Raw genomic sequence first — 17,290 nt, 5'->3', positions numbered from 1 at the left:
TACTGTGTGTAGATTGATGAGGGCAAAAAATGTATTAAAGTAACAAAAATGTGGGGTCTGAATACTTTCCAAATGCACTGTATTTACCCATTTAAGCAGGTGTAACTTTTCTCTCTGTGTCTGTTGACATCTTGTCACCGTATCTGCTTCTTCTCACTGTCTGCTCACCTGATGAGCACACATATGCTGTCTATTTAGGCTGCTGGCCTAATGGCACAGTGACACGGGAAGAAAGAGAGTGAGAGAGAGTCAGAGTGCTGCTGGCATTTTCCTAGAGCCCAAACACATGTGCTTGTAGTAAATGTATATACACTGAGCTCTTCCCTCCATATTCTGGAGCCCTGTCCTTCAAAGCTCAAAAGTCCTTTGACAGTAGTAGAATATACCATGAATGAACTCTGGGCTGCTGCTCTGCTGCTGAACAGTCAGAAACCTGACCCTATGCAACAGCAGAGACTAGGGTCTAGTTTCAATCACAAACTATTTTTGGCAACTTTGATGAGGGAAAAGAAAATCTTGTGTGGGTTGTCTTCAGACAGACAACTCTCCTAACAAATCACAAGGTAGACATGCCAGAACAGAGTTATTGGAAACCAAAGTTTTCAGGCAAAACCTTTACAGTGGTTTTAGTGAAAGTAGTTGATCCAAACTAGCTCCTTGCAAAATGCACTTATTAAAATGACTCTGTGATCTCTATCTTGCTAGCTACTAATTTATTCAAGCGGATAAGGTAGTGAATTAGGTAGTGACATAATTCCCCTATGCCCAAAGAGTCTGTTATTGAAACCAGACCCTAGTCACAGCTGTTCGAGACTAGCTGAACAGCATCTCTAGTCTACGTCACTATGTTTTTGTGGTAAAGGAGCCGTTTGCAGACCGGAGAGCACATTTCTGTGCAAACGGATAGGCCCAAATCAAATCAAATCAAATTTTATTTGTCACATGCGCCGAATACAACGGGGTAGACCTTACTGTGAAATGCTTACTTACTAGCCCTTAACCAACAATGCGGTTCAAGAAATAGAGTTAAGAAAATATTTACTAAATAAACTAATGAAAAAACAAAAGTAACACAAGATAGTTACATAACAATAACGCGGCAGGTAGCCTAGTAGCTAGAGTGTTGGACTAGTAACCGAAAGGTTGCAAGATTGAATCCCCAAGCTGACAAGGTAAAAATCTGTCGTTCTGCCCCTGAACAAGGCAGTTAACCCACTGTTCCTAGGCCGTCATTGTAAATAAGAATTTGTTCTTAAACTGACTTGCCTAGTTAAATAAAGGTCAAATAAAATATACGGTACCAAGGTACCAAGTCAATGTGTGGGGGTACAGGTTAGTTGAGGTAATTTGTAAAGTGACTATGCACAGATAATAAACAGTGAGTAGCAGCAGTGTCCTGAGGGGGGGGGGGGGGGGTTCAATGTAAATAGCCCAGGGTTCAATGTAAATAGCCCAGTGGCCATTTGATTAATTTTTCAGCAGTCTTATGGCTTGGGGGTAGAAGCTGTTAAGGATCCTTTTGGTCCTAGACTTGGCGCTCCAGTACCGCTTGCCGTGCGGTAGCAGAGAGAACAGTCTATGACTTGGGTGACTGGAGTCTTTGACCATGTTTTGGGCTTTGGTCTGACACCGCCTAGTATATAGGTCCTGGATGTCAGGAAGCTTGGCCCCAAGGATGTACTGGGCCGTACGAACTACACTCTGTCGTGCCTTGTGATCGGAGGCCGAGCAGTTGCCATACCAGGCGGTGATGCAACCAGTCAGGATGCTCTTGATGGTGCAGCTGTATAACTTTTTGAGGATCTGAGTACCCATGCCAAATATTTTCAGTCTCCTGAGGAGGAATAGGCGTTGCGTGCCCTCTTCACGACTGTCATGGTGTGTTTGGACCATGATAGTTCATTGGTGATGTGGACACCAAAGGATTTGAAGCTTTCAACCTGCTCCACTTCAGCCCTGTCGATGAGAATGGGGGCGTACTTGGTCCTCCTTTTCCTGTAGTACAGGAGGGGACTGAGCACACACCCCTGAGGGGCCCCGTGTTGAGGATCAGCATGGCAGTTGTGGTGTTACCTACCCTTACCACCTGGGGGAGGCCCTTCAGGAAGTCAAGGATCCAGTTGCATAGGGAGGTGTTTAGTCCCAGGGTCCTTAGCTTAGTGATGAGCTTAGACGGCATTATGGTGTTGAACGCTGAGCTGTAGTCAATGAAAAGCATTCTCACATAGGTGTTCCTTTTGTCCAGGTGGGAAAGGGCAGTGTTGAGTGCAATAGAGATTGCATCACCTGTGGATCTGTTGGGGCGGTATGCAAATTGGAGTGGGTCTAGGATTTCTGGGATAATGGTGTTGATGTGAGCCATGAACAGCCTTTCAGAGAACTTCATGGCTACAGACGTGGGTGCTACAGGTCGGTAGTCATTTAGGCAGGTTACCTTGGTGTTCTTGGCCACAGGGACAAAGATGGTCTCCTTGAAACATATTGGTATTACAGACTCGGTCAGGGACAGGTTGAAAATGTCAGTGAAGTTGGTCAACGCATGCTCGGAATACACATCCTGGTAATCCGTCTGGCCCTGTGGCCATGTGAATGTTGACCTGTTTAAAGGTCTTACTCAAATCGGCTACGGAGAGCGTGATCACACAGTCCTCCAGAACAGCTGATGCTCTCATGCATGCTTTAGTGTTACTTGCCTAGAAGCGAGCATAGAAGTCATTTAGCTCATCTGGTAGGCTCGTGTAACTGGGAAGCTCGCGCCTGTGCTTCCCTTTGTAGTCTGTAATAGTTTGCAAGCCCTGCCACTTCCGACGAGCGTCGGAGCCGGTGTAGTACGATTCAATCTTAGTCCTGTATTGAGGCCTGAAAGTGGCAGCTCTACCCTTTAGCTCAGTGCGGATGTGGCCTGTAATCCATGGCTTTTGGTTGGGGTATGTACATATGGTCACTGTGGGGACGACGTCATCGATGCACTTATTGATGAAGCCAGTGACTGATGTGGTGTTCTTCTCAATGCCATCGGAAGAATCCCGGAACATATTCCAGTCTGTGCTAGCAAAACAGTACTGTAGCTTAGCATCTGCGTCATCTGACCACTTCCGTAATGAGCAAGTCACTGGTACTTCCTGCTTTAGTTTTTGCTTGTAAGCAGGAATCAGGAGGATTGAGTTATGGTCAGATTTTCCAAATGGTTTCACGCCGTGATCTGTTTCACCTGTCCTTGTGCTTGTCTCCACCCCCCTTCAGGTATCACCCATCTTCCCCATTATCCCCTGTGTCTTTATACCTGTGTTTTCTGTCTGTCTGTTGCCAGTTTGTCTTGTTTGTTCACGCCTACCAGCGGTTTGTCTCAGCTCCTGTTTTTCCTTAGTCTCTCTTTTTCTCATCCTCCTGATTTTTGACCTTTGCCTGTCCTGACACTGTACCAGCCCGCCTGACCACTGCCTGTCTCTGACCCTGAACCTGCCTGCCGTCCTGACCTTTGCTCCACCTCTGGATTACCGACCTCTGCCTGACCTGACCTTGAGCCTGCCTGCCGTCCTGTACCTTGGCCTCTGCTCTGGATTATCAACCCCTGCCTGCCTTGACCTGTCGTTTGTCTGCCTCTGTGGTTACAATAAACATTGTTACTTCACACAGTCTGCACTTGGGTCTTACCTTGATTCCTGATAAATGGAGGGCGAGGGAGAGCCTTGTACATGTCTCTGTGTGTTGATGCAAACCTGCATGCAAACCAACAGACATTCATAGATTCACACAGATACAAAGATACATCACAAGCCAATGTATTTGAATAAGAAATAGTAACCATATGTATGTACCATTCAGAGGTACAAGGTAAAAACAATATACTCATTGTCTAATATGGGAGGAGAGGGTTGGTTTACCATGGATAATAGCAGCTCATTGTCGTCAGTCTGCTAGCGTAAGATGATAGCTTCTGGCAAATCTACTGTCATGTAGTTTCTACTCTGAGAATTCCCCATTCTGAACCTGCATGTCTGGTTATGACACAATAACACCATGAAGAGAGAGACAGTGAGAGGGAGAGAGAGAAGGGATGTAGAAAGAGAGCAAGAGAGGGAGAAAGAGAGTTGGTAGAGTACAGAGAGGGTAACAGGTGTCCCTCGGGATTGTGTCTTGTAGAAAGAAGCCTTGAGGTTACAGGCAGCATCAAAATGAAACCAGGATCTCTGTCAAGAATATCTTTATCAAGAATGGGTGTCCTAATCAATTCAGATGAAACCCTCACTAAGTATATAACAGCTAAATATTAGTCAGAAAGAGTTCCACAGAAACTCAGCTTAGACCATTCTCACACTTTGAACCTATCTCAACAGACCATAAACTCAATTCCGGTTAACTGACATTGGACAAATACTACACTGAAATAGGATGTGGATGGAATTCTTCTCTTAGAATGCCTAGTCACGAACACTCTGAGGAAATAATCGCCCTTGAGCAGGAAGAGCCAGCTTTAACTGAAAGTGTTTATACTTTACTATTCTATGACAGCAATCCTGATTCTGGATTGCTAATCAACTTGTTAGTGAGAAAAGGTGACAATGTGCTATAAATAGGGATAGTTTGGGTGTTTTTTATGTGGATCACAACAATTAGAACAACAAGGCAAAATATGCAAGCGCTGTAGACCTGCTATCATGATGTGAACAAAAAATGTGCTTCCACGGTCAAACATAAAAATACAATAAGCAACACTATTTCATTTGACGGGACCAATTTTGAGACACAGTCTGTGTCTGTCTAGCTATGGTAAACAGTGGTGTGAAGTGAAGTTGTCGTTGTTGTTTTACAGTGGTTGTCTCCAATCCTGTGATGTATGACGCTCTCAGGTAGACTTCTACCGGTTTCTTCTCGTAGTTGGGTTAGGTGAAAGGGCTGGGGGGTAGAAATGGATCAGCTGCATAGACGGCACCCACATACAGAGTGTCTTTAGGTGTGTGTGGTGTGTGTGTGTGTGTGTGTGTGTGTGTGTGTGTGTGTGTGTGTGTGTGTGTGTGTGTGTGTGTGTGTGTGTGTGTGTGTGTGTGTGTGTGTGTGTGTGTGTGTGTGTGTGTGTGTGTGTGTGTGTGTGTGTGTGTTTCATAGGAACTGAACTAGTTCTGTCGAAACCATCATCGCTTTTGTGCAGAAGAATACACAGATGTCCTGAAGACAAAATGCACTAAGTTCCATCCGACAAGAGGTCTTATGTGTAACAGATCATTTATGTATTTATTTTTCATTATTTTACAGTCGTCAACATTAACCCCTCATAGTGGAGCCAGACAACAGCTCCATGAGTAACACAGAGAGGAGTTGTTTAGTCCAGCTTCACACACAGCCCTTTGTGGTCCAATGGCATAAAGGAAACAGAACCACAATGGTGGCATGATACGGTAATCACCTAAACTACGGGATTCTGGACAGAATACCACAGCAGTCCTTATAGCCCCTGTATCAAAGCCAAAACAATTCCCAAATGGGGGAGAAATAAATCAACCTAAAACATAAAAATAATATATCATCCAATCGTACAAACATGAGAAATATTAGAAAACTATACACAATTTTTGATGTGCTTGACAAAATGTAGCATTAAACTGTTTACAGTTATAAATAGGGAGAGTTTAGGTGTTTTGTGTGCAACACAACAGTTAGAACTACAGAGCAACATATGCAAGCTCTGTAGACCTGCTATCATGATGTGAAAAATATACAATAAACAACAGCTTCCTTTGATGGGAGTAATTTTGAGACGCAGCAGCTGTGTCTGTCTAGCTGTGGTAAACGGTGGTGTGATGTGAAGTTGTTGTTGTTGTTTTACAGTAGATGACTCCAATCCTGTGATGTACTGTATGACACACTCAGGTAGACTCCTACTAGTTTCTTCTTGTAATCACACTGAGGTTTCGTTAGGTCAGCGTTTCCCAAACTCGGTCCTCGGGACCCCGAGGGGTGCTAATTTTGTTTTTTGCCCTAACACTAAACAGCTTGATGATTAGTTGATTATTTGAATCAGCTGGGGTGGAACTGGATCAGCTGCATATACAGTGCCCACATACAGAAACTGTCTGGAGTTATACGTGCCTTCAGAAACTATTCATACCCCTTGACTTATTCCACATTTTGTTGTGTTACAGCCTGAATTAATAATGGATAAAAGTATCTAATTTACATAAGTATTCACACCCCGGAGTCAATACATGTTAGAATCACCTTTGGCAGCAATTACAGCTGTGTGAGTGTTTTTGGGCAAGTCTCTGACAGCTTTAAACACCTGGATTGTACAATATTTGCACATTACTTTTTTTAAATTATTCAAGCGCTGTCAAGTTGGTTGTCGATCATTGCTAGTCAGCCATTATCAAGTGTTACCATAGATTCCCAAGCCGATATAAGTCAAAACTGTAACTGGGCCACTCAGGAACAATGTCATCTTGGTAAGCAACTCCAGTGTATATTTGGCCTTGTGTTTTAGGTTATTGCTCTGCTGAAAGGTGAATTTGTCTCCCAGTGCCTGTTGGAAAGCAGAGTGAACCCGTTTTTTTATCTAGTAATCTGCCTGTGCTTAGCTCTATTCTGTTTATTTTTTACCAAAAAAGAACTCCCTAGTCATTACCAATGACAAGCATACCCATAACATGATGCAACCACAACCACCTTGAAAATATGAAGAGTGGTACTTAGTGATGTGCTGTGTTGGATTTGCCCCAAACATAACGCTTTGTATGACGGACAAAGTGAAATTCTTTGCAAACATTTTTGTAGTTTTATTTTAGTGCCTTATCGCAAACAGAATGCATGTTTTGGAATAGTTTTATTCTGTACAAGCTTCCTTATTTTCACTCTGTCATTTAGGTTAGTATTATTGAGTAGCTACAATGTTGTTGATCCATCCTCAGTTTTCTCCTATCACAGCCATTAAACTTTGTAGCTATTTTAAAGTCACCATTGGCCTGAGCGGTTCCTTCATCTCTGGCAACTGAGTTAGGAAAGACTCCTGTATCTTTGTGGTGACTGGGTGTATTGATACACCATCCAAAGTGTAATTAATTACTTAATTTTACCCATTAACCAATAGGTGCTGTTCTTTGCAAGGCATTGGAAAACCTAATTGGTCTTTGAGGTTGAATCTGTGTTTGAAATTCACTGCTCGAATGAGGAACCTTACAGATAATTGTATGTGTGGGGTACAAAGATAAGGTAGTGATTAACAAATATTGTTAAACACTATTAATTCACACAGAGTGAGCCCATGCTTGTGACTTAAGCAAAGTTGTATTCCAGATCTTATTTAGGCTTGCCAGAACAAAAGGATTTCAATAGTTGACTCAAGACATTGCAGATTGTCATTTTTTATTCATTTGTAAACATTTCTATAGACATAATTCCACTTTGACATTATGGGGTATAGTGTATAGGCCAGTGACACAATCTCAATTTAATCAATTTTTAATTCAATGTGTAACACTTCAAGGGGTGTAAATACTTTCTGAAGGCACTGTACTTCCAGCAGTCACACATAGGACTAATGCCTCCATGTAGTGTATGCACTGTTACCGCAAAGAGGCTCTGATAACAGGGCCAGGACCAGACTTCTAAAATCAGCTGCAGTCAGAGTCCCTACTAGTCTTCCTTAGGAACTGTAACAGGCTAGACAAGGTCTATTGTAAGGTCGTGTGTGTTTCATTCATAAGAATTGAACAGACAAATTCCTATGAAAACAAATTGAAGACAAAATCCCCAATATTCCAGTCGACAAGAGGCCTTGTGTAACAGATCATTGTATTTCTTTATTCTTCATTATTTTACAGTCAACTCCACATGAACCCCTCAAAGTAGAGCCAGACAACAGCTCCATGAGTAACACAGAGAGGAGCTGTTTAGTCCAGCTTCACACACAGCCCTCTGTGGTCCATTGGATTAAAGGAAACAGAACCACAATGGCGGCATGATACGGTAATCACCTAAACTACGGGATTCTGGACAGAATACCACAGCAGTTCTTTTAGCCTCTGTATCAAAGCCAAAACAATTCCCAAATGGGGGAGAAATAAATCAACCTAAAAATAATATATCCTCCAATCGTACAAACATAAGAAATATTAGAAAACTATACACAATTTTATGTGCATGACAAAATGTAGCACTACAAACTGTTTCCATCTCACGTAAATATATATAATTTCCAAGTCCTAGGATCAATTAATAAGGTACTCAAAATGTATACAGCATCAATGTAAAAAAAACTAACATGCCAAAAGTAAGGAGCCAGGTTTCAGGAGTGATGAGTTTAAAACTAAAAGAAAAGTAGAATGCTGAAATACTTGTAGTCACACACTAATAAAGGCTCAGCAGTTCAGTTTAGCCAGGTTGGGTTTCCTTCACCAACCAAGAGTTCATATCATTTTTTATTTAAAAAAATGTAAGGAGTCCTTAACAAAACATGTTCCAGAAGCAGTTTTAAACAAAACATGTTCCAGAAGCAGTTTTAAACAAAACATGTTCCAGAAGCAGTTTTAAACAAAACATGTTCCAGAAGCAGTTTTAAACAAAACATGTTCCAGAAGCAGTTTTAAACAAAACATGTTCCAGAAGCAGTTTTAAACAAAACATGTTCCAGAAGCAGTTTTAAACAAAACATGTTCCAGAAGCAGTTTTAAACAAAACATGTTCCAGAAGCAGTTGTAAAGGTGAGGGGAACCAGAGGAGACAAACACATACCCAACAAAATATCAGAATAAAGCAGCAACAGGTACGTGTGCAAAGACTCAACAATAAGTACAACATTGCATCTCAGTCAGAAAACACATTATACTGCAATTAATAAATCACCCCTTCCAATTAGTAGGTATTTTTTCCCCCATATATTTTCTTACATGTATATATAATATACAAAGCACTCAAGTTCAACTGAGCATTTTATATCAACGTCCAATAGCGTTAAGTCCAATGTAAGGTTAACCACCACCGATAAAACAAAAAAAGACTTCAGCAAAACAAATAAGTCATGACATCATAATAACTCATGGTGAGATGACGGGAAAAAACAACAACTACAAAAGAACTCTGAGAGCCTGTGTTTTTATTCACCTGGGGATTGTTACAGACAGACACTGCATCACACAACAGATACTAGTCACTGAACCTAACCCGTCTGGCCCTGTACTGTGGCTGGCTGGCGGCGCTTCAATAAAGGAGCACTCACACAAGCAGAACACTCCTCAACGTTGCCCTAACGTTGTGTCAATCCTACCGTAACGTTGTTACAGATAAGCATAAGCCTGGCTGAACGCTATGCTGACTAACGCAGCAAGTGACATGCAGTGTTGCCCTACACAATGCATCTACATTACTGCAGTCAGTTCGATGCAACTGGTGTTCTGATGTTATTCTAAAGTTAATATTGCAGCCAAGGTCAAGGAACTGAAAGACATTTCAACGGAATAAATAAGATTAGGAATCTCCAGGTCAACCATTGTCAATTTTATCATTGAAGAGAGACCCCAGCGAAAGATGTCCACCTGCTTTCCAACTTAAATAATAATGTCACTGGAATACACACATCATCATCATCTTGACACAATGTACATCCTCCAACAAAAACAGTAGGCTGTCTGTAGCCAACTGTTCTCTGAGCTCTTGTCAAAGGGTACAAGAAGTTAGGAAATGAGCTGATACAGTCACTAAACCTCTTCAGGACACTAGTTGGGATAGGAGTTTTACTTGGACTATCTGTGGAAATCCAGAGAATCCTCAGTCAAATGCTTCATATCTTTTGTTTTCTTTTTGAAGACTGAAGAGGTAGTTTCACATTTAAAAAGGAGATATGGAGGGTGTTTGAGACACCAGTGTCGTAATAATAATAATATCACAGGAAATTATAAAATAAAAATAAAAACATTTTAGGGAGAAAGACAAAATATTAGCCAACTCTTTCTTTCCTATGCCTACCATGTTAGGCTTGCCACTGCACAGACGGTATTGTCTACAATAGAACGAATGAGCTGTCCTCAAACACTAAGAATGAGCTGTCCTCAGTCAGTCTTTCAGTCAGTCAGGCTCTCTCTCTCGTGCTCGCTCTCTCGCTCTTTCCAGATAGGGTGCTGTGGCAGGGCAAGGCTAGCCTTGCAGGAAGATTTGGAGAGAGAGGTAGAGCAGGTGTGTCCAGTGAGAGAGGAGAGATGGGGTAGTGTCATCAGTTCAGGTCTAAACAGCCCTATGGAGACTGGACTCCCCCGGGGGGGGGGGGTAGATACTCAGAGGGGTGAAGGTCAAAGGTCAGGGTGTGGTTAAAGCTGGAAGCCCTCCATGGGCCCATCTTGCTGCTGGAAGATGAACTGGCCTTGGTTCTGGTCCACCTGCGGGGCGATGCTAGCGTCCTCTTCCTCCACACCAAAGTAGTGCTCGATCAGGTCAAAAGCCTTCTGGTAGATCTCCTGATTCTCATGGCTCTGCAGGAACTCTATCTTGTCCAGACCTGCCGTGGACATTTTTACATTTAGCAGATGTTATTATCCAGAGTGACTTACAGTCAAGTGCATTCAACGAAGGTAGGTACGACATCCACACAGTCATTGCAAATAAAACTCTCTCAAGTAAAGCAGCCATAAGCTAAAATCAGTGCTTGTAAGAAAAGCCAGCGGATACACATACGCACACAAATTAATATCAGGCCTTAGTGACTCACATGACAATACTGAGTCATAATCACTAACTAATGGCTGTTTAAATTTGGCAGCATGCGTCCTTGCATCTCATTAGATAAGAACTACAGAGTACCCTAATCACACTAATCACATCACAGCAACATCTCTACTGCCATCTAGTGGAACAGTGTGTGCAATCCACTGGCTAAGTGATTATCCATAGCCTAATGACATTTCTCCTTTTCCCTGAAGAGTGCAATCGTTCCCTCTGCCTCCTTACGTCAGTGCATTCCTTATAAATCCACGAGAAATGTGCAATTTCAGGAAAAGGTGGAGAAACAGAATTGAGCGTATATTTAAGGGTTGATGCCTGTCCCATTCTCTTATGGTGTGTGTGTATGTTGAACATACCATAGGCTTCCTCTATGAGGGCACAGTAAGGATTGATGCCGGTGCCGTTCTGCTTGGCCTCCTGCTCTCCCAGTCTCAGGATGTTCTCCAGGCCGTTCAGTGACACCTGCACTATCTTACTGTCCATCACTGTCAGCAGGTCACACATGGGCTTGATGGTGTTCAGACTAACCAGGTACCTACAGGGACAGCAAGACAGACAGATTTACATTTACTCACATTTGTTAAATTTGGTTTAGCAGATATGGTTATACAGGTCTGCTACACTGGGACAAAACCTTTGCCGTGCATGAGACTACTCCCATTAATTTCATGAATTCTTGGTGTAAGCAACAAGTCTCCAAAATGATGCTCCGGTTCTATTTAATAATTTGACGCGCGTTATTACCTGATCTGCTCAGGAGTGCCCCCAGAGGTAGCGTTGGTTATAGCCCACGCTGCTTCCTTCCTGGTGCGGAACTCTGCCTTCTGAAGAATCTCTATCAGCACTGGGAAGATGTTGGCATCTATCACAGTCTGACCAAGACGGAGAGATAGAACAGTGAGATGACATTATATACACACCCCCTCTCCCCCCAGAACTACACAGTTCAGATTATTCCACATTCAGCTCTATCAGAGTTATAAAGCAAGTAATTTTTTAAGGGGATGCTATAACAACCAAATAGTTAACATTATTTCAACAATCCCTTGACAACAGCATGTAGTTGTCAATGATTTTTCCAGAGCTTGGGGTCTCCTTGACCCCAGGAGGCAAATTGAACGCTCTGCACCTTGTGACATTTTAGCAAGTGACCTACAGAGTGTACAAAACATTATGAACACCTGCTCTTTCCATGACAGACTGACCAGGTGAAAGCTATGATCCCTTATTGATGTCACTTGTTAAAGAGGAGGAGACACAATAAAGAAGGATTTTTAAGCCTTGAGCCCTGGATTGAATGGGCAAGACAAACGATGGGCAAAAGTATAGGCAAGACAAAAGCCTGAAGTGCCTTTGAACAGGGTATTCTAGCAGGTGCCAGGCGCACCAGTTTGTGTCAACAACTGCAACGTTGCTGGGTTTTTCACGCTGAACAGTTTCCCGTGTGTATCAAGAATGGTCCAACACCCAAAGGACATCCAGCCAACTTGACACAACTGTGTGACGCAACGGAGTCAACATGGGCCAGCATCCCTGTGGAACACTTTCGACACCTTGTAGCGTGCATGCCTCAACGAACTGCAGCTGTTTTGAGGGCAAAAGGAGGTGCAACTCAAAATTAGGAAGGTGTTTAATGTTCTGTACACTCAGTGTATAACTCAATGATAAAAGCCCTCAGACAACTACTTAAAACACTGTGCTACCATCAAGCACAGGTACACACACACACACCTGGATCTGTGCTCTGTTCCCAGCTGTAATGTTAGACACAGTCCAGCAGGCCTCCTTCTTGATGGACTCCTTGGGACTGCTGAGCAGGTGTAATAGGCATGGCAATGCCGAGCAGTTCAGAATCACCTGGAACAATCAACACACACAGCTAGGACCATGTGAAGGATCAAAACTCCACACACATCAGGGTGAAGAGAGACAAAGCCATTGGGGAGGTAGCAAGAAAATAAAAACGAGTGCTACCTGAGTCTGAATGTCATCTCCTGTCACTATGTTTCCCACAGCACGCAGCGCAGGAGAGACCACCTTATAGTCACTGTGCCTGGGGAAGACCAAAAACACCAGTCAGTGTGCACCAACATCTCGATTTCTTGTGTGGGTTTGTGTCTAGCAGTACTTACATGAGTAGCTCCACCAGTCTGCGGCAGACACCAGAGTCGATGACGGTCTGTATCTTGTCATTGGGTCCGTCAGACAGGTAGGAGAGTGCCCAGCAGGCATCAGCCAACACGTCTGGGTCACTACTGAACAGCAGCCTGGACAGCACACTCAGACAGGGAGACACCTGGGGAGGAGAGAGAGAGCAGAGAAGAAAAGAGCGAGGGGGAGGAAGACGACAGAAAGAGGGATAATGGTGAAAGGAGAACATTAAGTTTTGCTAAGAGAATGGCTTTGAGAGAAATTAGTCAAAATCCCAGAGTGGTTTGTGCATTTGACAGGTGAGATCTGTTGGACTGTTAGAACTGTCCTCTGATTGGGCAGTGTGGGAATAGACCCTATTACCTTGATGAAGTCTGGAGGGGGGTTCTTCCCTCTACACAGGTTAGACAGAGCCCATACAGCATTCCTAGTTGTGGTGAGACGGTTGGATTTAGCCAGCAGCCTGCGGGGGCAGAGAACAGTTTTTAGTACACCTTGTTTCTCTGACCACAATTAAACTGTTAAACCTGACTAATCGGATTATACAACATATTAGGTAATGGTATGAAACTCTACTTCTCCTTGTTAAAACGACATGGGCCTACAGATTGATAAAACCAAGTGTGCGCACACACACGTACTGTTGTAAGGAGGGCAGGATGCCACAGTTGAGAACGTAGTCTCTGCACTCTGCGTTGTCCCCGGCGATGTTCCCCAGGGCCCACACGGCCTGAAATACACCAATCACTCATCACCTCTAACTCAGCAGCCATGCATATTGCCATTCTGTAACAGTGCAGCTATATTTGCATGCAGCTAGGAGCCATAGTATACAGTGCTGCAGCTGAGCCATATTTCCACACAAACGTCAGCACCATATAGAGCTGGGCTTGGAGGGCCATACCATATCACTAGCTATCACTGTGACCCATGTGTTAGTGTCCCATCCTGCTGCAACCCTGCCTCAAGGGCTTTAGCCTCCCCCCCAGGGCCTTGCCCAGCCCCAGGCTGTTCAGTCACCTGCTCCTGGACGTCCTCGTAGTCTGAGTTGAGCAGCTCGATGAAGATGGGTACGGCTCCCGTCTCGATAACCACCTTGGTGTGCAGGAAGGTCCCAGATGCAATGTTGGTCAGGGCCCAGGCTGCCTCAAACTGTGTCACAAACACATTTCACACCACGGTCACATGGGGAGCATAGTACAAGCCCTCATAGACAGATACACAGGCTGAAGAGTTACGATTGACTGAGTGTCATAAAGAGGCAGAGGAAAGTTCACTAGCTATGTCTTTTACATTTTACGATTTCTAAAAGACCAAACCAAGAATTCCCAGCACATCCAACTAACAGACAGACAGAAACCCAGCCACCTGACCAACCTGAAGAGTGCAGTTCTCACTCCTCTTGAGAAACTCCACAAACTTATTGACGACCCCTGGGGTGAGGATGACCTCATCGATGGGGGGGTTGGGCTCTGATGAGGAGGGAGAAGAGTGCATGACAATGACATCACACTACTAGCTTAAATACATCCTGGTTCATGGCTGAAAACATGTGATGCTGAAACATTCCAATACGGTGTGGAAGGAATAGCATCAGTTCCAACAAAAGCATTACTTGCAGGCATTTGGAAAGAACAATCCATCTTTGTTTTTGAGAAAACATACTATACAAGACCAAACTATGTGTCTGTCCCAAATGGAACCCTATTCCCTATATAGTGTGCCCAGGTCAAAAGTAGTGCACTAAATAGGGAATTGTGTCCCATCGGGGAAGCAACCTAGATAATACAGGTGGCATGAGCCCTCCATTGGGGGTGTTATGAATTGAATGATTCACACAGACCTTTGGAGAGTAACTTCCTGAATTTCTGTGTGGCGATCAGCTGCTGGTCTGGATCCTCAGAGAAGATCATCTGGATCATGTCTGGAGTTATGACACCTTCCTACACACACACACAAGTCAACATACATAAAGACGTGAATGACATACAAAACCATGTACTCTGACAATACACACACATATTGCAGGGCAAGCGATGTAGTGCTACACCTGACAGGTTGATCACGTAAAGTGCACTTAGGACTTACGACCTTCATCTAGTTTTAATCACAGATTGATTTGAAAACCAAAAACTCTTGCCTTGTTTGGATACTGAAGAGAAAAGACATGGTCTACACTCTGCACTGAGGGACTAGTTACCTGTTGAAAGACAAAGCCATTACTCCATAAAATAAGCAAAAAGAATGTTGGGGAAAAATAAGATTCTTAAACACATGGTTACTGTGTTTAAGAATACATGTGTTTAAGAATCTTCTTTTTCCCCAACATTATTTTTACTTATTTTATGGAGTAAAGGCAATGTCTTTCAACAGGTAACTTGTCCCTCAGTGCAGAGTGTAGACCATAAGAGTAAGAAAATGTGACAATTGGAGTAATGGTCACTTACACCTGAGACTGGTGCAGTGGAGCTGATGTCAGGGTCCTGGATAGGGCATTCCAACATGGACTCATCGCCCGAGGGCACACACACATTCCTCCTCTTGAACAGCTGGGGGGAGAGGTAAGTGTTAGTAGGACACTGACTCACTACAACACAAACAAACCAAAAATAACTATAACAGACCAATAAAAAAATTACTCATATCTGGAGAAGATTTACCATTCAAAAGGCATTTACATGGTCAAATTGAATGAGATTAGGTTTGTCTCCACAGAATCGCGCGGCAGGCAGCCTAGTTGTTAGAGCGTTGGCCAGTAACCGAAAGGTTGCTAGATCAAATCTCAGAGCTGACAAGGTAAAAATCTGTCGTTCTGCCTCTGAACAAGGCAGTTAACAAAGTGTTCCTAGGCAGTCATTGTAAATAAGAATTTGTTCTTAACCGACTTGCCTAGTTAAATAAATAAAAATGGAGAGTAGCTGATTCAGTGGTCCAGGCATAAGAACTAGAAGCACCCTACCTGCTCTTCTCTCTTCTGTTTGCGGAGTTGGATCCCCTCCTCCTCTCTCCTCCGGCGCATCTCCTGTGGGTTCAGCGCTTTGTTCTTGTAACTCTTCATTCGGTCATTCCCTGGGCTTGCCATCTCGTCTGGGGAAATAAGGATAAACATAATGTTATCCTAAACAATCAAATATACAAACTTGTGAATTCATAGCAGCCACAACCAGGCAAACTTGACTGACTAGCTAGCTAAGGTTGTTGTTAACATAGGCGCTTAATGGAAATTCAAATAAATGAAATAACTCTCGATGTGAATTTGGATTTGTTGGCCAAAAGGGGATTTGAAGACAAACCCTGCCATGCACATCTTCACACGAAAACAGCAGTTTGGGTGACAGTTTGACAGCTGATGAAGAAGACTGGTGATCAAAGAAACACAATACCAAATGTTTCTCGCTCGCTGTCATCATAATATCATCAACGTTAGAGTAGTCAAGCTAAAACAAAAATAGCGTTCGATGATCTCAGCTGTTAGTAATCTTTGTGTTAGCTAGCGAGTCAAATAATGCCGTTCCTGGCTAGCTAGTTAGCTAGATAAAGATGACATGCGCATCAGCCAGCTAATGAATGTTAGCTAACATTAACCACTGTCTTGCTGCAGCGTCATATTTACATTGTTTGTTGTATTTTCTGGGGGAATCAGTCGTCTTCCAGGCTGGATATCTCCAAATCGCAAGAAACCGGGTTCCTCTCTAGCTAGTAGTACAGTATGGCCTAGTACAGTGGTTCCAAACCAGCGGTACTACCTAGTAGGACCCCTGGCCTGGGGAGGGGTACCTGGCCTATCCAAAGGGTGTACTTGAGAAGACTCACGAGACCTTAGGCTTACTGGTAAAATGCACATGATGGGGTACTTCAGGGGTACTCCTGGCAGAACAAAATTCAGTTGGCGGTACAATAACCCAAAAAGGTTGGGAGCCACTGGCCTAGCACACAGTAACCAGTAGTAGCATGCTGGCTACCTAGCTAAACATTTTTTAGTGTTAATTAAATTACATGGTGTTCAAAAACCTAACGTATTCGTATCGTTAGCAAAATAATACTTAAATCAGCTGTAAAACCAATTATAATAGGCAACGGTAGTTAAAACTGCCATTAGACCCAAACCACAGCTTTTTAAGAGATTGTTCTTGCTAATAACACAGCCAGCTAGATAGCTAGCTAACGTTAGCTCCTTTACACCCTCTCCTGTCCCCTCGTTTAGCAACCATCGTTATGCCAAATTACCAGATAATTCGTGATAAAAAAAAGAAAACAACAATAAAAAGGTTGTGACGATTGTATTGCTCTTACCCATTTAAGATGAATGATGTCAGAAACGCCTAGGTGTAGCTAGGTATTATTATTTCCTTCACGCAAACTCCCGAGTCCAGCTGAGAGCAATATGGCGTCTTGTATCGCTTAAAAATTTCCCAGTAACCCTCCTTGGATCAAC

General features: G+C 43.2%; 1 protein-coding gene across 1 annotated transcript; it reads right to left on the bottom strand.

Moving 5' to 3' along the window:
• Window positions 1-7,749: 7,749 nt before the first annotated feature.
• On the bottom strand, window positions 7,750-17,257 carry kpna5 (karyopherin alpha 5 (importin alpha 6)). The gene is made up of 14 exons (XM_055925512.1): window positions 17,149-17,257; window positions 15,815-15,942; window positions 15,303-15,404; window positions 14,699-14,798; window positions 14,233-14,327; window positions 13,876-14,007; window positions 13,497-13,585; window positions 13,219-13,318; window positions 12,837-13,000; window positions 12,679-12,757; window positions 12,436-12,561; window positions 11,449-11,576; window positions 11,061-11,239; window positions 7,750-10,480 (listed from the first exon to the last, which is right to left on the bottom strand). Exons 1-14 carry the CDS (start codon window positions 17,150-17,152, stop codon window positions 10,293-10,295), a joined length of 1,614 nt encoding a protein of 537 aa, XP_055781487.1. The 5' UTR covers window positions 17,153-17,257; the 3' UTR covers window positions 7,750-10,292.
• Between the last annotated feature and the right edge of the window lie 33 nt (window positions 17,258-17,290).

Source organism: Salvelinus fontinalis, chromosome 6 (assembly GCF_029448725.1).
Source record: "Salvelinus fontinalis isolate EN_2023a chromosome 6, ASM2944872v1, whole genome shotgun sequence".
NCBI lineage: Eukaryota > Metazoa > Chordata > Actinopteri > Salmoniformes > Salmonidae > Salvelinus > Salvelinus fontinalis.
The sequence above is the reverse complement of the archived record's forward strand: the minus strand, read 5'-3'. Positions and strand labels throughout refer to the sequence as shown.